At 37.8% G+C, this 21,846-nt stretch overlaps 1 protein-coding gene across 3 annotated transcripts in view; it reads right to left on the minus strand.

Moving 5' to 3' along the window:
- Window positions 1-21,846, minus strand: part of LOC135221804 (synaptobrevin homolog YKT6-like) — a 47,964-nt gene that overhangs the window by 24,337 nt on the left and 1,781 nt on the right. For 2 of the 3 annotated variants that reach the window (XM_064259677.1, XM_064259675.1), the window contains exons 2-4: window positions 15,171-15,389; window positions 10,973-11,073; window positions 8,660-8,830 (exon numbers count right to left, since the gene is read on the minus strand). In XM_064259677.1, the coding sequence (XP_064115747.1) occupies window positions 8,660-8,830; window positions 10,973-11,073; window positions 15,171-15,360 (462 nt within the window). In that variant the 5' untranslated portion in view covers window positions 15,361-15,389. Of the gene's footprint in view, window positions 1-8,659; window positions 8,831-10,972; window positions 11,074-15,170; window positions 15,390-16,418; window positions 16,586-21,846 lie in introns of all 3 variants that reach the window. The other variant, XM_064259676.1, reaches the window with a different exon arrangement.

The raw sequence follows: 21,846 nt of genomic DNA on the forward strand, positions 1-21,846 counted from the left end.
TCTGTGGTCCCTGAGGGGGAGGCCTCACATAGACCTATTTGCTACGTTCCTCTCCAAAAGAGTAGAGATCTTTTGTTCACTAGTAGAAGATCCAAGAGCCTTTGCAATCGACGCATTTCTCCTGGATTCGTCGGGCCTAGACGCCTACACCTTTCCCCCATTCAAGATCCTGGGGGAAGTACTCAGGAAATTCGTGGCTTCAAAGGGCACGAAGTTGACCCTCATAGCCCCATTTTGGCCAGCCCAAGAATGGTTCACGGAGGTACTGGAGTGGATAGTGGACTTCCCCAGGTCTCTGCCAAGCAGAACAGATCTACTCAGACAACCCCACTTCGAGAGGTTTCATCACAACCTCCCCGGTCTTGCTTTGACTGCCTTTCGACTATCGAAAGACTCGTCAGAGCGAGGGGATTTTCTCGCAAAGCTGCAAGCGCTATCGCTAGAGCCCGCAGATCTTCAACGAGACGAGTATACCAATCGAAGTGGGAAGTCTTTAGGAGATGGTGTAAGACAAAGAAGCTGTCCTCCTCCAGTACCTCTATAATTAACATTGCCGATTTCCTCCTTTTTCTTAGAGAGGAATCGCACCTTTCTGTGTCTACCATCAAGGGATACAGGAGTATGCTGTCTTCAGTATTCAGGAATCGAGGGCTGGAGATTGCAGAGAACAAGGATCTCCACGATTTGATTCGGTCTTTCGAGACTTCGAAATCAAGGACTCCAAGAACACCTAGCTGGAATCTGGACGTGGTCCTGAAATTCCTTGCCTCGGACAAATTCGAACCTCTACATCTTGCTTCCTTCCGGGACATTACTAGGAAATGTTTATTCCTGTTGTCTCTCACGACGGCCAAGAGGACGAGCGAATTGCACGCCCTGGACTCTAAAGTGGGGTTTAAAGGAGATGCGGCTATCTGTTCGTTCCAGACATTATTTCTGGCGAAAAATGAAAACCCATCAAAACCTTGGCCCAGGAGCTTTGAGGTAAAAGGCCTATCTAACCTGGTAGGCAGAGAGATAGAGAGGTCTCTCTGCCCGGTTAGAGCTCTTAAATTTTATTTGGAGAAAAAGAAGCAGATGGGAGGCTGTCAACAAGGTCTTTGGTGTGCTGTGAAGAACCCCAAAAGACTCATGTCTAAGAACGCCTTAGCCTTCTTTGTGAGAAGCGTAATTACTGATGCACACAAGAACTGCCCGGATGAATCCTTCGGATTTCTAAGGGTTAAAACTCATGAAGTAAGGGCAGTAGCAACGTCGCTAGCGTTTCAAAAGAATATGTCTCTAAGAAATATTATTGAGACTACATATTGGAGATGCAATTCAGTTTTTGCATCTCATTACCTGAAGGATGTGAAAGTGACCTATGAGAAATGCTTCTCTCTCGGTCCATTTGTATCAGCAGATACAGTACTGGGACTTGGAGCAAAGACTGATCCTTAAATTTTTTTATATTAAATGTACATAAACCCTCTTGTCAGATATGTGCTTGGTTTCCTATTAGCAAGCGTGCTGATGTCGCACGGACGGCTGGTGTCATTGCTGGTAGGGGACCAGGGGTATGTATGGCTAGTAGGGGGGTACAAAATTTTTTTTTTTTTGTGTTTTGTTATTAGTGTACGTATGTTAGGATCAGGTGATCGGGATCGGTGTTGTGCTCCTTGAACAAGGTGTATTGTCATGTTAGTGGAATAGCACCCAATGACAAAGGCCTTTAGGCTCTGCCGAGTAAGTGGATAAGACCCCATTGGCAGACCCACAAGAACTCTTAGCCATAGATCAATATCTCGCTGAGGCTCTTGGGGCGAAGCAGACTCCTGGGCAGTAGCCACAAAGTCTTCCGCCTAATCAGGTAGGAACCAAGGTTTATTAATACCTACAACATATGTTGTTTACCTGTCTATTTCAGTAGTTAGCTGTCTCTTACCCACCACCAATGGGTGCTAATCAGCTAAGTATATATCTGGCAGGGAAGTTGAATGTATAAAAATGATATTGTCATGATACAATATAGTTTTATACATACTTACCTGACAGATATATAAGATTAATGGCCCACCCAGCCTCCCCGCAGGAGACAGGTGGAAGAGAAGAAATCTGATTAGAAAACGGGAATGGTTCCTAGTCCTGCCACCCAGGGCAGGGCGGTAGATCACCTGACCTACCGGTAGCGTGTGCCGCAAAATTTGAATTTCTGTCGGGGACGACGGAGTCTATAGCTAAGTATATATCTGTCAGGTAAGTATGTATAAAACTTTATTGTATCATGACAATATCATTTTTCCTTGTGTTCTTATATTTTGAAAATGTTCATTTAGATTGGAGTAGGCACTTATGTTTTCAAAGCGTTTCCTTATTATATTTAAGATTTCATATGGGTCATGATATAGTTTCCCATTTTGGTTTTTGCTTTTCTTGGGTGTCTTATATATTTTCCGTTAATTTTCCTTATTTTTTTCCAAATATCTTTCATAGATGCATTTGTTGACAAGCATGGTACATAATTTTTCCATGATGATATTTTATCAGATATTATAAGTTTTCGGAATTTGGCATTATATTTATTGTATAATGGTTTAATATAATTGATTGTTATGTTGATTACTACTATCTTGTTTAGAATGTTTGTATGATTGAGCAATTTGTTAAGGGCTTCGAGCCGTGTCATAAGTCTGCTAAGATTTAGACTTAATACGTGTTTGGTTTTACTTTAAGTTGCTAAGGTTGGAGTCCACCATGGGACAGGGGATTTTTTTGGGTGTGGCCTTGTTTTAGGTATGCTTTTACAAGCAGCATTTATTATGAAATCTGTGAAGAATTTACATGCTGTATTGCGGTTTTGGTTATGCAGAAATGGTATATTTCTGGCATGTAGATTGTAAATGTCCCAATCTGCTTTTTGGATATATTTTACAGGTGGCAATATTAAATTATTATTTAAATAATTAAGGACTATGGGAAAGTGGCCATTGGTATGTAAGTCATCCATGACATTCCACTCAAGTCTTTCACCTAAGTTGGTGGATAACAAGCAATTTTGTACTGTTGAATGTTTGTGGGGTTAGATCTTATGTGTTGTAGGCATATACATATTGGGTTGTGGTCTCGTAGGATTCTTTGTAATTCACCTAGACATAGTTAGGTTAAGAGGCCATTCATATTCCATTGAAAAATTTTATATTTCATTACTGGGAGGAATTGGTGTTAAATTCTGTAAACTGACTGCTGATTTTACTTTGTCTTGAAGTTTATATGCATTTGAACTGATTTGTGGCTTTTAATTGTTGTATTTGTATGTTGATTATTGGATTCATTAGGATGTGACTTCACCCAAAGCGCCCAAGGTGGAGACGAACCTTCTGAACTCGACAATATTTTATGAACATTAGATGAACCTCCACTGAAAGCCCTTTCCAGTGGACTTTGGTTGCAACCTAGGAACCATCAACAGGTTGAACCGAGGGGGCGACTACCCGGGGGCAGATCCCTCCGACCTTCCTTAGGCTCCCAGTTTGACTCCTCCCAGGTTTTGCAGAGTATGTCAGGGACCTTGGCCTAGGAGAATCGGCGGACCAAGCAGCACTCCTCAAAAATAATTTTTCTTGTCCAAAAGGACCTTTACTGATGACACTAACTGTTCAATCGATTCTACAACTAACTCAAACCTTGTATCTATTTCGCACTCGAGGCTTGCCATGGTGTTGGATTGGAAAACTAGTAAGCTGGGTAAAGGAGGTGAAGGGACAGATAAGTGCATCACAGGATTTAAAATAATCACAGGAACATCAGAGGCAGATTTAGCTAAAGATTGTTCCTGACTAGCTCAGATTTTACTATTCTGTCCTAGCTAAAGCTTTTCTCTTGTCCCAATCCAATTTTTCCAAGTGAGAGTCTAGTTTTTTCCACTTATTAATGTCCTAGTCTACTCATTCTTGATATCTTAAGTCAATAGAGCAATTCTGTCCTCTAAAAGAGTCGGACATCATGATTAGTCAAAATCAGGTACACAAAAAATAGGTCTTAATCTCATAATGAGGTTTAAAAACCCCTCTCGTTAACTAAATATGCCGAGAGAGGGGGTGGGGGGGAAGTACTTCACAAATTGATGCGATACTGAACATTCAGAAAAAATTGAATTCCAAAAAATTAACTGCAGCCAACTACTGGACTTCACCCATCAGCCAGCAGAAACAAATTGGAGCTCTTTGCTACGTTGTTTTCTCACCTCTCTACTCTGGGTTATTATTCTTTATTAAAAAAAATTTCTTTGACAAGAGAGACAGGGAAGCAAATGCACAGTAACCATAGTTTGCCTTAACATGATTCATATAGTACTATGTACTATCAACAGGAAAAGTGAAGATACAGTTTTCTTAAATCTTCTAACTGTACATATTGCTCAATAATACAACACCTGGCAACTCTACAAAGTCATCATGTTAGTTGCTTCCTAGGTTTCCAGTAACTTTAAACCATACAGATTCTGTATAAGTCCTATAATCATTTATAGCTGAATGCAGTAACAACTGCTTTATTATTCGTTAAGTTGGTTTGGTATCGTCATATCATAGTACAATATCGATCATCCTACTATAAAACCTACCATGAAACCTTACTAACAAGTAATGTTATGACACTAAAATGACATACAATTCACGCGTAATTTGAAACAGAATCTTAAAATAATGAGAGAAAATGTTGTAGAGTCTAGGCAGTGTCCAGTGGAAATCATGAGAAGCAATACGGCAATGAATGCAATACTATGATGAGAGAGAGAGAGAGAGAGAGAGAGAGAGAGAGAGAGAGAGAGAGAGAGAGAGAGAGAGAGAGAGAGAGGCATAAGCATAGGCCTATTTATAGCTTGATTCATTATATTTGCTTTGAGAGACTGAGTGATATATTTTTAAAATACCTTTTAGAAGCAGAGAGAGAGAGAGAGAGAGAGAGAGAGAGAGAGAGAGAGAGAGAGAGAGAGAGAGAGAGAGAGAGCAAAATGTGCTTACATGAAAGCATAGGCCTATTTATAGCTACTTAATTCATATACGTATTTTCTTTGAGAGATTGCTTGATAATATATTTTTAAGTATGTTTTAGAAGTGAGGAGAGAGAGAATTAGAGTAGTGGTGGTGGACTCGTGATGGAAAAAGGCAGGGGAAAGTGCGTGAGTCGGTGCACAAATTCCAGGGAAGCAAAGAGATATGTTTGTCAAGACTGTGTTTTACTGTCCTGTATTAAGATAAAATTTGAAGGGACCATTGTATTTAAGTTAATTCCCTAAGGAATTCATACCCTAATTTTGATTCCACTAGACAGTTGCTGTAACATTCCGATTGTAAAAAGTGGAAAATTTCATCCATAAGCTATGGTCATTCTTGCTTTGCTTTCTTGATATAGTCTCTACTTTTGAAAATTGATTTTCATCCATAAGTCATTCACGAAAGAATGTGTGTAAAGTAAAAATACTTATTGCCACAAATAACTTGATATCTACTGCACCGGCAATTAAAGTTTTATGTTGTGCAAAAAAATGAAGTTTTTATGTTAAAACAAAGTTTAATGTATACTTACCTGGCAGGTATATATATATGGCTATATTCTCTGTTCCACCTGGCAGAAATTTTCAAATCTCACGGCAAACGCTAGTAACCTATTAGTAGTTCAGGCAACCACCACCCCGTTACCGTGGCGCTAGCGCCAGGAACCGTTCCCACTTGGGCCAGATTTTCTCTGAACCCTGTCTCCTGAGGGGAGGAGGGTGGGCATTAAATTATATATACCTGCCAGGTAAGTATACATTAAACTTTGTTTTAACATAAAAACTTCATTTTAATGTATGACACTTACCTGGCAGGTATATATATAGCTGATTGACACATTTGGAGGTGGGTCAAAGACAGCAACATTATTAGAGTATAAATAATTAAAATTATCAATTTACTCTAGGTTCCTTACCTGCTAAGGTAGCTGACTTCATAGGTCCTGCCTCTAAGCCTGCTTAAACCTTAGGAGCTCTCAACAAGGAAGTGTCCTGTATGTTGAAGAAGCTAAGACTGGAACTGACAACTGGGCGTGACCAATGTGTTGACAGAACCCTACAGCCCTCTTATGCCACGGCATTCAAGCTAGTAATAGATCATTACCTGAACTACACACACACACTACACCAAGATAATGCAAACCAGACTGATAAAAGTAAACAACACTTTTCTCAGACGACCAACAAACACAAACACCATCACCTGATAAAATTACTTAACCTTCGGTTATGGGGTGGTAACTCCTTTGCCCAACACTGTACCCAAGGACACGTATGGACCTAGCGTCTGACAATTATCAAAGGTTGTCTGAATATCCCTAAGATAATGAGACGCAAATATTGAATTAGTTCTCCAAAAAGTAGATTCAATAATCTCTTTGAGGGCTAAATTCTTTTTAAACTCATGGGTCTACTGGGGTCTTTGACTGAACCCCAAAGAGCATCAGAATTCCCTCTGATCTCTCTTGTTTTCTCAACACTTCTTGCAAATAGTATGAGGGTCGACCGAAGTCTTCGGCAACCTTACCTTACACCCCTCTTTCACACAAACTCTAAACAAACTACCAGTGTCAGACATATTTAAAGAACAATCCAAAGCGAATGCCAAGCTAACGTTTCCAAGGACGATACCAAAAATCCATGAAAAGTCAGCAACGAAAAGGAAAATCCTAGCAGGGAACCACCAACAATGTTGCCGGTTTGGCTGGCAGAGAAAATCTGGCCCAAGTGGGAACGGTTCCTGGTGCTAGCGCCACGGTAACGGGGTGGTGGTTGCCTGAACTACTAATAGGTTACTAGCGTTTGCCGTGAGATTTGAAAATTTCTGCCAGGTGGAACAGAGAATATAGCTATATATATACCTGCCAGGTAAGTGTCATACATTAAATGCTAATGTACTGGGAGACCTTTCAGTCTTGTGGCAAAGTAATGCAGACGTGTTAGCTGTGTAGGCTAACTTCAACTTGCTTATAATGGGAGCTTAGCCAGAAAATCTGAGTTCATAAAGGTTTCCTTTAAATAACAGTAACTTTGTCAACAGCTACTAGTATTTGATCGATGCCAACATCAAAGTCATCAAAGTGTGAAAGCTGTTACATTGTTATCCATTGATGACAGCTAACATTAAACACTTTAAAATATAAACAAATTGTAGAAACTAAAATGATGACCATTACTGCGAATGATGATGCAATAATAATCCTGTTCACAGGGGGAAAACTAATAAATATTGTCGTTGTGATACGGAGTAACACAACCAGCTTGTCCTTGCTATATCTTCCAGATCTCTATTAACAAATCCATGTAAGACATTCCAATTACTTGGGACACACATGGTTGTTATAAGTTTATAAGTATCTGAGTGTTTTTGTTTTGCAGATTTAACAGATATAATTTGCATTGTATTTTAACATACTAGAGTAAATTTACCGACATTATGTGTTTTCTGTAAGAAAAAAGTTTAAATCTGATGAACAAAATCTAATAAAATGTGTATCTTCACTTTTCTTGCAGACAGTACTGGTACATATACACAATACACTGATGTAACACAGCATTAATATAGAAAGTATAATACTGTGCTGCATTAAATAAATGTCAATAAAAATAATGTCAGAGGGAGACAGAAAGGGGGTGGGGCAGCAGTTAGTGTAGTTTACCTTAATATGATGAATAAGTGCCTATAAACATGCAGGCTAACCTACGCAACAGTAGTAGTGTTGTCCATGGAAAGGCAAAAGAAAATGTATTTGCTATGTCATTAGAAATAAGTAATCACTATGCCTTTCTCCCTCTTTCTCTCTAGATAATTCATGATTTAATGTCATCTGAAAGAAAATGGGCTTGTGAGTTCTGGCTATTTAAATACAAGATACAAGGAGTTTACTAAAAAGGAATTTCTGTTCACAATCTTCATCTCAGGAAAATATATTAACGTCATATACCTGGGAGCCTAAGTCAAAAGGTTTTTTAGTACAGGAAGTTACCAACTAAAAATCTAGCAGGGGTTTTTCAAGAAAGAGGAAAATGTTGAACTTGACATGTGCACTATACATCAGTCCTCTTGAAGATCTTAGAAAATTGAAAGTTAAAACAGCCAGGCAGTATACCATACATTTATGCTGCAATGATGATGGAGAGAGAGAGAGAGAGAGAGAGAGAGAGAGAGAGAGAGAGAGAGAGAGAGAGAGAGAGAGAGAGAGAGAGACTACTATTTTAATACTGTAAGTCACGAACTTGAAATCTGGTTTCAATTGGAAAAAAAATACGTAATGATAGCTGACTTTGGGTAAAATACCTGTCCCATGGGACAGGTTTGGTGTTTTACCTTTCCTGATGTTTATGAAATAAACATCAGTAATCCCTAGGATAACTAAGATAAATAACTAGGGTGACTGCATTTGAGGGGGTTTGATGATATGCAGCATTACGTTTGTAAGGAAGAAACTCTGTCTATTAGCTGTGCATGTACTGATGCCATCAAACTGAATCACTGACATAAAAATAAGATGCCTTTGTAATTAATTTCTAAAATATTGCAATGACCTGCAATATCTGACTATAGTAAATTTAATGTTATGATTAACCAAACCAAAGAACAATTTTTAAGAAGACTGAGTATCGTACCAATATGATTTTTGTTTCTTCTACCTCCTCTTGAACACGTGTGAGAGAATCTGCTTCTCTTGGATTCTGCCATCTTGCCAGAGTAACCGGTAACTCCGCATAAGGGATATTACCTTCATCTGTTGTTGGCCATAAATGTGATGGAACTTTAGCAGTGAAATCATCTAAAACCTGGAAGGGAGTGGTTTTTTGTATATACAGAAAAAATAATGAAATATGTATATTCAAACTCTTACTATGAAATTCTAATACACTGGAGGATATAAAATGTGCTGGCACTGCTGGTCATCAATTCTCAATTGTAATCAAAAGGGGAAAACAGTACAACGGGTTACTGTGTGCATGGTGATATGCATCATACCAAGTGAATTTTTTTAAACAATAAGCAGCATGTAAAAGCCATATATGGGGCCTCTCATTTTGTAATTACTATACAAAAATTAAGAAAAACAGAGTATAAAAAAAATGGAATTAAGTTGTGCAGTCAACTTTACACTACTATATCAATTTTATAGTTTGGTTTTCTTGGTGTTCTTGTTTTTTTGTTTATATTTTCATTGATAACAAAACTTACAAAAAAAATATACACAGAGACTATGTACTTATATGCTAGAAGCACTCAGATAATGACCAACTCAATTTGTTAACAATTTTCAAACCTAGAGAACTACGTTTGTTCTCTTGCAATTCCATTTTCTATTAATCAGGTTTAGGTAACTGTGACCAAAAGATAAATCAGATGTATAAATACAGTGGTACCTCGACATACGAAAGGCTCAACTTACGAAAAACTCGAGATACGAAAGCAAATACGAAAAATTTTACGGCTCTACATACGAAAATTGCTCAAGTTACGAAAGGTTGTTGCTGTAAAGTCCCGAGATTAGCCCGGACCACCGAGAACAATTTTAAAACTCACGCCCCGCCAACTGAGTAAACTCGCCACCATCCTCCCGCTCTCCCATTGGTTCCTGATGCTAGTCACCCCATAAGATCCTGCTCTCCTATTGGTCAGCATCTACCCCTTGTGCTTTATGCATTCTATTGGTAAAAGGATGTTGTAAATTGAAAAACTTATTCATGCAATACATTTAATAAAAAAAAAAACATTAGGTAAAGATAGAATAAAGAATAGAAATGAATGGTTATTATACTGTTTGGTAGTTTCAGTAGCTGAAGAGAGAGAATGAAAATTTATGGCTTACTGTGTACTAGGAAAAGTGATTGCTTGGTACTCATAAAGTGCTGGATGTAAACAGAAGTTTGGAAGCTTTTTTTTTTTGTTTTGTTTATTATAGTTAATGGTTACTTAATAATTATTTGAAATGAGTACATGCAATACATTTAACAAAAAAATTGTGAATTAGGTATCATAAAATATAATATAAATCAGACTGCTATCATCGAAGCCAACAAATACAAATTTTTTAGAATTCTTCTTCTGTTTTAATGTTATGTTACGTATGTGTTTCATTATAGCTGTCAGTAACTTGGTATCTCCATTAGGTAAAGATAGAATAAAGAATAGAAATGAATGGTTATTTTACTGTTTAGTAGTTTAATTAGTTGAAGAGAGATACTAATGAAAATTTATGGCTTACTGTGTCCTAGGAAAAGTGATTGCTTGGCGTTCGTTCGGTACTCGTAAGAGCTGAATGTAAACAAACGATTGGAAGGTTTTTTGTTTGTTTGTTTGTGTATTATAGTTAATGATTAATTAATAATGGTTTGAAATGAGTACATACTGATTATTTATACATTTTATTGGCATATTCTAAGCTTGTAGCTTCTTAGGTTTAGATGTCAGAATCATAGACTAGGCTAGAGTGGCAACCGCTAACATAAGCTAGGCATATTGCTAAGGGACATATGCTAAAGTCCTAATACTATATGCAGTAAAAATGGGGTTGAACATTACATGCAGTTGAATATTACTCAAGTATGTACAGTATTTTGCCTCTTTGGAGTCATATTTCTTCCGCCGGATCGGCGTCGTAACCCTAGAACATGTGTTGTAAGCCTGGAAATATAATTTACTGGGGTGTTTTTGTAGGGCTTTAAACGGATTAGGCATTTTACATGTAAAATGCGGTTCAAGATATGAAAAACTCATGATACGAAGGCCGCCTCGGAACGGATTAATTTCGTATCTTGAGGTACCACTGTATAAGCAAACTAAAATTAAATGCAACAGTACACCTTTGGTTGCAAGCCACAAGTATTCAGAAATAAAAACTTGGTACCATTGGTGAATTACCAAGAACCAAGCATCAAGTTCAGATCACTTTGAGATTTGTAACGTGTCTTTCTTACCTTATTTATCATATTGTGTGCTACTCGATACTGATATTCATGATCAGAAATCACAACTCCTGCTAGGTTGTCCGAGCGCACGTAAACATGACACATATATTCTGCAATTAAAATATGATAATGTAATAATGCATTTCAAGTCTATCACCAGCTACAAGAAACAAAAGAAGATTGCTGCAAATGTACATTGTAATTCTCTACTTGATTAAACATTTTAAAATAATGTACTACCTGCCAGTATTTGTTCTTCATTATTAGAGCAAAGAACTTATTCTTTACATTGTAAACCAACCGAAATTATTTTCTAGTTATATTCTAAATAAATATGAATGAAAGTTGTATCGACTTGCGAAAGTGCTAAATGTGAGATAAAAAATGTGCATTTGCTACATGAGAAAAATAAACTAATTACGTAATAAAATAAATTTTCAGTGTATGTAATTTGTATTCTTCCTAGGATACTAACCAACACTTTCGTATAAGGAGTTATTTACACAAGGTACCTTTTAGCTATTTGGACTTGAAGCAAAATCCTAATACCCAGACCTATGGCCTGACCCAACCTTGTAGAGTCTCTTTCCACTGTGATCTCAGCCCTGTTTCCTTAGATGTTAAGAAAGGCTCAAGACACCCTTGTCTGAGTCAATCACATGAATAGAAATAGTAATCAAGAGCTTTTCCCTTACCAATTATGAGTTTGCTAATTGAATGTAAAAATATTAAATGATAAAGAATGAATCAAGACCAGGTCCTAAATCAACGATGTAAGGCTGAATTCTGTTCTACAAGGCAAGAATGAGAACTATCATTGGAAGGTTCACTACATTGTGTATTAGTTTTATGGAAGAATGAGATCAATTTGCAAATGATGTAATCATTTCTTCAAATTTCTACCTACTATTTACATGTCTAACATTTCTAGGTTCTCTATACTTATATTCTGACAAGTGAATGGTTGCATTTTCAGGTTCTATATCAATAATTTTTTGTGTTTAAATAGATAATGTATTAAGTTTTTAATGTACCCAATCTTGGTTATAACTTCTTTCAACTATATTTACGGGATTAACATGTCTCGGATACAGTGAATGTTCCCCAATCCCACTCTGACATTAACCACCATGGTCGTGTTGTGGCTATCAATGCTACAGAGTGACTCATCATACCTTCTAGAAATGACTGCTGGGTTAGCAGTCACTTGCATTTCAGATGTTTATGTGCTGATGATGTGTCTTCTGCCCTCCTGAGATGAATGAGATGTTCAGGTGGGCTCCCAGTAATCCTCTAAAGTACTATGTATTTGTGAACAGATGATTTCAATGGAACTCCCCAAATAGGTTCCTGTTGTCCAGCCCCTTGTGAGTTCCTCACTGATCTATCCACTCAAGGAACCAATCTGGGAGGATGGCCTACATATAATTGATCAGTCCTCCTTCATTTGTTATTGATGTGGGCAAGCTGGAGTTACCTCTGTGGAAGAAACTTTCCCAACTACAACAGGTAGCTGAGGAGACCTACCAAAAGCCACTGTTACTTATCTCTGTCCAACTTAGGTAAAGGGGTTCTGAACTGGGAAAACAAAACCCTCAGGTTTTAACAGTTTTTCTAAGTAAGAGTTAGATTCTCTTCTCAGGCAGTGGACACAAACAACTAAACCCAGCAGGGCCATGTGCTGTTGAAGAAATTGAGATCTACAATCCTGTAGTACTCTTATGTATTATAACAATTTTGATGTTAACTTGTAGCCTCTTAAAATAATGGTTCATATCCCAAAGATTTCTTGAATGGTCGAAACTGAACTAAAAGCTATAAATTATAGTTCTGACATATTAACATACAAGTGGTATATGTAATGTAAAGGAGAAGGCTAGGGAAGTTTGTCTGAGACACTATGGCCATGTATAAGAAGAGAGGAGGTGGAACCAGTCAATAGAGCTAAGAACATGCCAGTTATGGGGAGGAGGAGTGTGGGGCATCAGTGGATCAGATGGATGGATGTGGTGAGAAGGAATATGGGTGAGGTGGGACTGGGGGAAGATGATGCAAAGATTAGAAATAGATGGAGGAAGTTTCCTTGACCAGCTGGCCCTGCTATACAATGAGATTAATAAGGTCGAAAGAAGAAGATGGTGCAAGTGCCCCATAGCTTGGATGAACTAGGAACATACTGTGTAATTTTTGGCTAATCACCTGTACATGACTTGCCATGATGTTGTAAACCTGCTGCATGCACATGACCTGGGGATAACTTATGCCTATACATATCAAGAGTTCTCAGCAATTCATGGTTCATACAAGAACATCCCAGGGTTTGTGTGTGCTTTACAACAGGGAAATACTGTATAGCGTGTGCTTTGTGCATGCACACACCGAGATAGATGGTAGTGGAAACTATCCTGCAAGCTTCAAGAGAAGCACAGGTGCACAAGGCACTTCATAACTCCAACCTAGAAGACAAGGGAGCTTGGGGTACTGAGCACCCACTGTGTCAGCCCATGCACAGACTGGGGACTGCACACATCAAACGAGAAGGAAACAGTACTACCACAACTACTTTGGGAGAAGCACTATCATGTAAAACCTCTAGGGTCTATGACAAATCACTAACAGATCAGGGGTCCAGTGTAGTAGTGTTTCCCAGCACCCATGAGTAATGTATACACATGGTCTGGGGGCACTATACACAATGAATGATAGGGTTAGCTCTTTAAGCAAATTACAAGGTAAAGACACTGACTTTGCTCAACCGTGACCCCCCCTTCCCACATATTTTCATTAACAATGAAGATTCAATGGAAAGCACCCAATCTCTTTCTCTTGGCTTCCAAAGAACAACTGAAAGAAATGATTGATGGTCAGGTAGGACTAAAATTTGGCATATCACTTATTTTCACTTCATAATTATTACCAATTTCTTCATTAAGAGACAAAGTACATAAATTGTTATATTTTATGAATAAATGAAACAAGAAACAAGGCATATAGGCGATAAGCTGGCATATACTATATGCAACCAGGGTCCCCAACCTCTCAGCTCAGATCAGTGAAATTTTCCTGTACAATGTTGTCAATGTGAGATATGTAGTCCTCTTGTCGACTACTTTACCCTGCCATTCAATTTCTCATACCTTTCTCAAGATAATTCCAATTTCTACCTGCTTCTCATCTACCACAATAGTGCTGTACAATGAGTCCTGCCTATTTATCAATTGCTCTCCACCATACACTTGCACATATGTACTTTTCCATCAACCACACTTCTCAAAGACTGCCTTCAGCAAATTTGAAATATTCCATCTAGAAAAGTCTAAAGAATCTCATCAAATCTTTTGATCTTCCATAATGTGTTAGTACATGAAACGCAACCAGATTCCTTTTCAAAGCACAAAAAACAATCAGTGTAGTCTAACAATGAAAATCAGACTACAAACTTTTGTTTCCTTTACGCAACCTGTCCATACATTAGCAAAGAGTAAAATGCTAATTCTATTCTGTAAAATAATTTTACAGAATACTTTAATTTCAAAACAATTGTAAGAAAAATTATATTGCTTCACTTTATATACTCTTTCAGAGCACCTTTTTTTGGTTCTTTTAACCAACACTATCTTATTTTTCCAATCCCTAAGATCCATACCCAACCCTACATATGATCAGGCTAAATAATTTCATGTGGAAAACTAGCATCTGTTCGTTTCACAAAAAAATCTTTTATACATTATCTTTTTATGACAATTTGTAATCTTTGCACTTTCTGATGTCTTGACTTCCAGATTAACCTTACATAATGCTACTGATCCAATTTAAGTACTGAATGTATTTCAATAACAAAGTCCCTTTCAGCTAGCAAAATCTGTTCAAAGGGTGGCAATGGTTCTATTAATACAATATCAAATATTCCATACCAATAATTACAAACAAAAGGTAAAGCCAAAAATTTCTAAAGACTTTCATAATTACTGATAATGGTAACTAATACAGTACAAACAACAATCACAAAAACAACATGGAAAACTGGAAAAATGAAGTGTGCTTTTTTTCTAGCTAAAGGGAAACTGCTCAGACTACTACATAATAGTGTAGTAACCTCTCTGTCTCATGGTAAGAAACAAGGACTGTATTTACTCAAAATCTTATAAATTCTTCATATATAATTATTTTAAATGCCTTTTCATGGCTATTAGCCACTACACCTCACCTTGTTCTTTAACAGACTGCCGTGAACAAGCATTACACCTTTCTGTGATAATCTTGCTTGTAAAAGTCATGAATTCTTGCACTGATCCACGCTGAAAAAATCCAAACTGTTGTAGATCATAAGCTGCTTTGAGAAGATGAGCACTCTCTGTACCTTTGTACAAAACACTAACTGCAAACAACTTCACCATTCTGAATAGGTGCAATCACTATATGGTATCTGCAAAGAGAAATATGTATAGAATTAGGCAACTGCACAATTATAAATGTAACTTTATACACATTAAGCAATGGGAGTTAAACTAATTAGCAATACTGTATGTAGCAGGTAATGCAGCTATGCATTAGGGTGCATGTACGCTGCTATGAAACAATCATAAAAACATATTACCAACTCACTGCACACATCATTAGCACATTTAATACAACTTGACAACTTATGAATAGTTCTAATCAATGTTTTGTTATATTGTTATGAAAACAACTACTTTACTCTACTAAGGGATTTAGAGCCAAAAAAACACTCTTTTTCAGCAGTAACATTTTATCAAAGCATTGGATAAAGGTGAAAGTTGGCAAGTGTATATTTTATAACCCTACCTTATTTGCAATTAGTATTTAGCAACTAAGTTTGTTAGTTTTGATAATTATACAGTAAAATGAAGTTGCCGATGCCAGAACCGGGAAAATCGCGGAAAAGGATCCAAAAACCATTCATGACATAAACATATTATGATGTCATTAGGCTCCGCCCATCCACCAAGTAGACAATAAGTCACTAACACAGTCTAGGCTTCAACAAATTCAACAATGGCCAGCAGGATATGGAATTGTTCCTGTGGTTGCAAGACTGCATTTGTGCTATAGCTTGCCACTTTCTATACAAGCAAAAAGACCCGTGGCAAGATTTACTATAGCATGAATAGGTAATTACCTATTTCTATAATGGGTAATAGTTACTTGGCGGCAACACTCATCTCTTACTGCAGCAAACAGGAGGCTACAGTGTCAAAACCTGAAGTAAAACAAAACAGATTGTCTTTTTGTATTCTCGGCCAAATAGCTGTAGATCTAACAGATGAGCTCTAGACTGGCTCATTATGTGGATGAATTATATACATTGAATTATATTTGGAAAGCAGAAACAATATGAATATCAAGAAAATGGATGAATTCCAAGCTAACAACTGTCCCAACAAAGTCTGGTCACTTAGCCCCAAAATTCCCATATAGGCGGAGCTTTGCCTACCTCCTTAGTGCTGCATCATCAGGTGAGTTGCCGTAATGAGCAGGTACCTCTAAGATAGGTTATTGTCTACAAGTTACCCCAGGTGGGAGGTGACCCCACCCAATTGGGTAGACATTGTCTCTCTTGATCTTGGTCCCACAACTACTATGGAAGTTGTGATGAAACCTCTACAAAATAATAATAATAATAATAATAATAATACTTAGGAAGCAGACACTCTCTCAAGCATACTTTATTAAAAATAATGGCTACTTCAGCAGCGTTACACTTGTAGAGATTCTTCTCTATTTTGCGAATAGCGGCTTTATCGGTGCTACTTAAACAGGCTAGTAGAGCGCCTATAGAGGTCATGGTAAAATACAGGGTCAAAATAGGTGTACATATATATATATATATATTTGAATTTTACAGATAAACTATGATACCATAGTCATCAAAGTCATTAACGATTTTCTCTCTCTCTCTTTCTTAAAGCGAGCTTTCGTCTGGAGCTGCCAGACATCCTCGGACTGGGAAACTGAGGGTGGACTGATCTTGGTGCGGTGTCCGTCCTCGTTTATATCTGTGGTTGACAGCAGGGGGTCTGCCCCATGCTTGTCTCCTATTGGCTGTGGCGTGATCTTGTTTTCATTGGTTTGCCTGAGCCAGGTCTCAAGCCACTTTCTTCGAGCCGATGGTTGCGTTGCAGCATATCCTGCAGCCGCCTGGACCTCCTAAGCGGCGCTGTAACATTGATGGGCGTTGCGCTACGCTGTGACGTCCCACAGCGTAGCGCAATGCCCATCAATGTTACAGCGCCGCTTAGGAGGTCCAGGCGGCTGCAGGATATGCTGCAACGCAACCATCGGCTCGAAGAAAGTGGCTTGAGATCTGGCTCAGGCAACCAATGAAAACAAGACTCACTGCCACCAGCCAATAGGAGACAAGCATGGGGCAGACCCCCTGCTGTCAACCACAGATATAACGAGGACGGACACCGCACTAAGATCAGTCCACCCTCAGTTTCCCAGCCCGAGGATGTCTGGCAGCTCCAGACGAAAGCTTGCTTTAAGAAAGAGAGAGAGAGAGAGAGAGAGCGAGAGAGAGAGGAGAGAGAAGAGAGAGAGGAGATGAGAGAGAGAGAGAGAGAAAATTTGTTTAATGACTTTGATGACTAGGTATCAGAGTTTTATCTGTAAAATTCAAATATATACACCTATTTTGACCCTGTATTTTACCATGACCTCTATAGGCGCTCTACTAGCCTGTTTAAGTAGCACCGAAAAAGCCGCTATTCGCAAAATAGAGAAGAATCTCTACAAGTGTAACGCTGCTGAAGTAGCCATTACTTTTAATAAAGTAATAATAATAATAATAATAATAATAATAATAATAATAATAAAATTATTGAGAATGATAATACAATCAAGGGGAAGATGACAAAATCCTGCTCGCCATCACTGATAATGCTGAAGCCTAGGATGGGTAGTGGGTTCTAATATAAATTAGTGATGGGTAGTGGGTTCTAATAAAAATTAGTGAATATGTCATCAGCAAGTGGGCAGAGCCACAGTGAAGAGACGTTTTCCCCATATGTAACAGCACCTTGACGTCACTATGTATTGTGTTCAAAACCTTTACCTGTAAATGTGTAAGAAGATAAAATGAAAGATACATAAAACATTAATGTCAATACAAATGTTTTCAAAATATCTTCAATATAACAAAAGCAAAATACTAAAGAACAAAAAGTAGCTAGGTACCCTCTCCCTGAAGGGGGCAATATACCTTTGGGAGACAAGCCAGCACACTCATAACACAAGCAGTGACGAAGCAAAGGCACATCTACTGCAATTGCATCTGTCCTACGGAAGGTCAACATGGGAAACAAGGAAGGCCGTCTAAAAAGTTGACATTCACGAAACTTCTGGGCTGAATAAAAATGAAACAAAGCTCAGGCTTTGATCCAAAAACTGGCTTGGGGGAAGGAGAGCGAAGCGAAAAATAACTCTCCAAGGCAGTTAAAGAAAGAACGGTGCATCACGAGTTTCTGAGCCTGGTCGGTGACCAGCATTCACCTTGTATACGCAGGAGTTGCCAGATGCCTCAGATTGCTTACTTTATCATCTTTGATTGTTTTTAACCGGTTTCCAGCTGGCACTAGAAGATTATCCTATTGTTAAGACGGAAGGTTTGTTAGCTATGAAAAATACAAATTGATTAAAAATTTGTCACATTAGGTTGGGTTATAAAATATACACTTGCCAGCTTTCACCTTTATCTGACGCTTTGATAAAACGTTATTGCTCTAAAACTGTTTCATCAACTCTGAATCCCTCAGTGAATTAAAATCCTTGTTAAAAGTGTGTATGCAAAAATTATAGATATTTTAATACTTTCTAAATATTATCAAAAAAATATTGATACAAATGAAGTATATACATGCCTGATGACATAAAATATAATGCCTGATGACACTATACATATCCAATAACATTTAAACTACACATGCTCATTAATCCTATATTTTTGGCATAAAAAAATCCCATAGCTTCCAAAGACACCTCAAGTGGTTATTCTGAAATCTTTCCATGTAAAAATATTGCAAATGTTTAAGATGATTAGAATTTTTCCAATGTATACAAGCCTGAAGCCTTTAGTAATGGCCAGACATTCAGTAACAGGTGGTCTGGACGTTGAAGCTTCGTAACAAAAAGTTTTTAACTGGCAGCAGGTCAATTACCCACCCACCCACTCAGCTATTAATGACACTTTTTTCCCCTTTCTGCAATAGGGTCAAATAAAGTGAGATTTTGATAAAAGATTTCAGATTTATATATCTACAAAATATGCAATTCTTGAAAATTTGTAGTTGTTCCTATGACTCCCTTCTTAGGCAGGAGGTATTGTCTAGAGATCATAACTAGTGTTGCTCCCCTATATACTATATATATGAGTAGGGTAGGACACCTGTATATAATTCTAGGCATATGTGATGTCAAGGATGCTAGAGTATAGCTTGTTTGTAACCTTCTGCTCTATGAAACGAGAACTTAAGTTTCTTGTGCAGGACATGAAGACCAGCTCAGAAGGTGGCATACTATTACAATAGAATCCCATTTAAGTATAGTCTAACAAACCAGCCATCCACAGTGAAAAGAGGGGTGGAGGGGGTCATACCTACAGATTACTGAAAGTCAGAGATTAGTAGCTCTGTTATGTAATTACCATGTATCTTGGTAGAGTTCTGCAGCCTCTTCAGGGGCTTGTATGGCACTTGAGTAAGACTGATGTTACAATTCACATCCCACATCCTAGGGAAAGTGAGGCCGTTGAAACTCCTCAGAGCATGGAAACCTCTACTGAGGCAGAGTTTAAAGCCCTTATACCAAAAGACCTAGAAAAAGATTCAGCAGTAGCCTTTTAATGCAGTAACTGAGGCACTAGTCTAAAGGATGGTATTAAAAACTGTGATCTGCTGATTAGTGGTTCCAACTGGAGAGAGAACCTCTCATGACATCAACCACAGGAGATCGCCCACTGTGCCTGGTAGACATCTGGGTAGATCTGATGGTACTCAAGATTTCCTGCCAACCCTTTGTCTTGCAAGTGACTCCATTACTTTTCATACATAGCAGATGTGGCTGTCATACCAATATGGGGTATAGGGGTAGTTCTCTGAGTGCCTTGATGGGAAGGCCCATCTGACTTGTGGCCAGTAAGGAGATGCCAATCATTCTGAGAATGGCAGAAAAGCATGTCAACATTATCCTAAGGGTGTATTAATGTGGCCCAGAAATCTGCACTATTAAGTATAACACTAGGAGCTTCCTGTTTGACTTTGTAGCAAACAAAATGAATAGCAAAGTTCCCTAAACCCAGAGCAGCTTTTTCACTAGGATACATGGAGACATAGGACCACTCTCTCCCTACAACATGGTTTATCTACAATTGCAGTGAACCTCAATATATTGTTATGAAATTCATACAACCTTCTAGCAACAATCACTTCAAGAAGCAGTCAACCAACAACACATAAATGGAAACATAACAGGGACTAAGCCAAGAAAAGGTGTGACAAGCATGCATTAGTAGTTAATGATAACTGTAGTACTAAGGCTGGTATAGACTGAAAAAGACATTTAAGAACTCTCTTAAATGCAGGGATACATTTTTCTGTAAATTTTCAGCTGAAAACACTTACAGACATAGTCAAGAGACTATAAACCCATGAGGGTTCCAAAGAAAAATCAGCCTGCAGAGAGTGGCATATTAAAGGAAAACGCTGTAAATAAATATCAGGGAATAAAAAATAAATCTTATACACTTGAATTCACGAGACATCAAAAGAAAGCTGGAATGAACTTGCTCAATCCTCACTTAAACATTTGGAGATCAGATGACTCTACAACTGCACTGGGCAAATTATCCACATTTTAGTTGTAACCCCCACCCCGTAAAAAAAAAAAAATAAAAAAATAAAAAATTCCTAATAACTTTATTCTATAAAACAATTCACTGTTTGCTGCAGCAGCCTGCCTAGTGTTGGAAGCTAAAACAACTTAGTCAAGTAGAGTCCAAAGGATGCTTGTCATTGTAATAAATTTACTTATCATCAATGGCACAAGTCAGTTTTGAGCGTTGGCATAACTTGATTGATTACATAACTCTATCCAAGAGTTTGAAATGAAAGTAATGCATGCAAACACCACAATGAAGAACAGTACTCTGAACATGGAAGAAGAAAAGTGTTTTGCAACAGTTAGATATATTAGATTTGTCCTCCCCCCCAAAAAAAAAATTCAAAATTATTTCCACAAGTTGCCAACTTTTTGAGAAACAGAGGAAGCACTATTACATTTATGCTTCTTAAAAGTCAATTCTCATAAAAAATTACGCCTTTAGTCTTTAAAAGTCACTGACATTTACAACCCCAATAACTATATTTAAATCAGGAAGCCATGGTAAAAGTTTCAGATTGACTATCATTCTTTTTGTTATCTATAGGCCATAACTTCACTTGGTATTTCTAAGCAACAACTCGGGAACAAACTGCAAGGAATGGTCCCGCTAATATCAAAGCCACAAGGGACTGGGGTCAAATGTATTTCAGCATGTTTAGCACTAGCCCTTGGGGGTAATTACAGCCAACAGACAAATAATAACAGTAAATTCTTAATAAGCAACCAAAACAATATAAAAAAAAGTCAATTTCCAAGGAAATACCTGACACCAAAGGCGTAACTAGGGCTGGCGCCCAGGGCAAGCACAGAAAATGGCATCCTTTGTCATGGAATAAATCTTAAGGATTCTGGATCTGTACCACAATGAGTCCGTTGACAACATGAAGAACAAGCTATAGTTTACTAGTAAAAACTAACATTATTTATTACCAGAAGGTATAATCATGGAGTTTAGTGTTACCAACATTATAAAGGGAGATCCAAAT

Source organism: Macrobrachium nipponense, chromosome 3, assembly GCF_015104395.2.
Source record: "Macrobrachium nipponense isolate FS-2020 chromosome 3, ASM1510439v2, whole genome shotgun sequence".
Lineage (NCBI taxonomy): Eukaryota > Metazoa > Arthropoda > Malacostraca > Decapoda > Palaemonidae > Macrobrachium > Macrobrachium nipponense.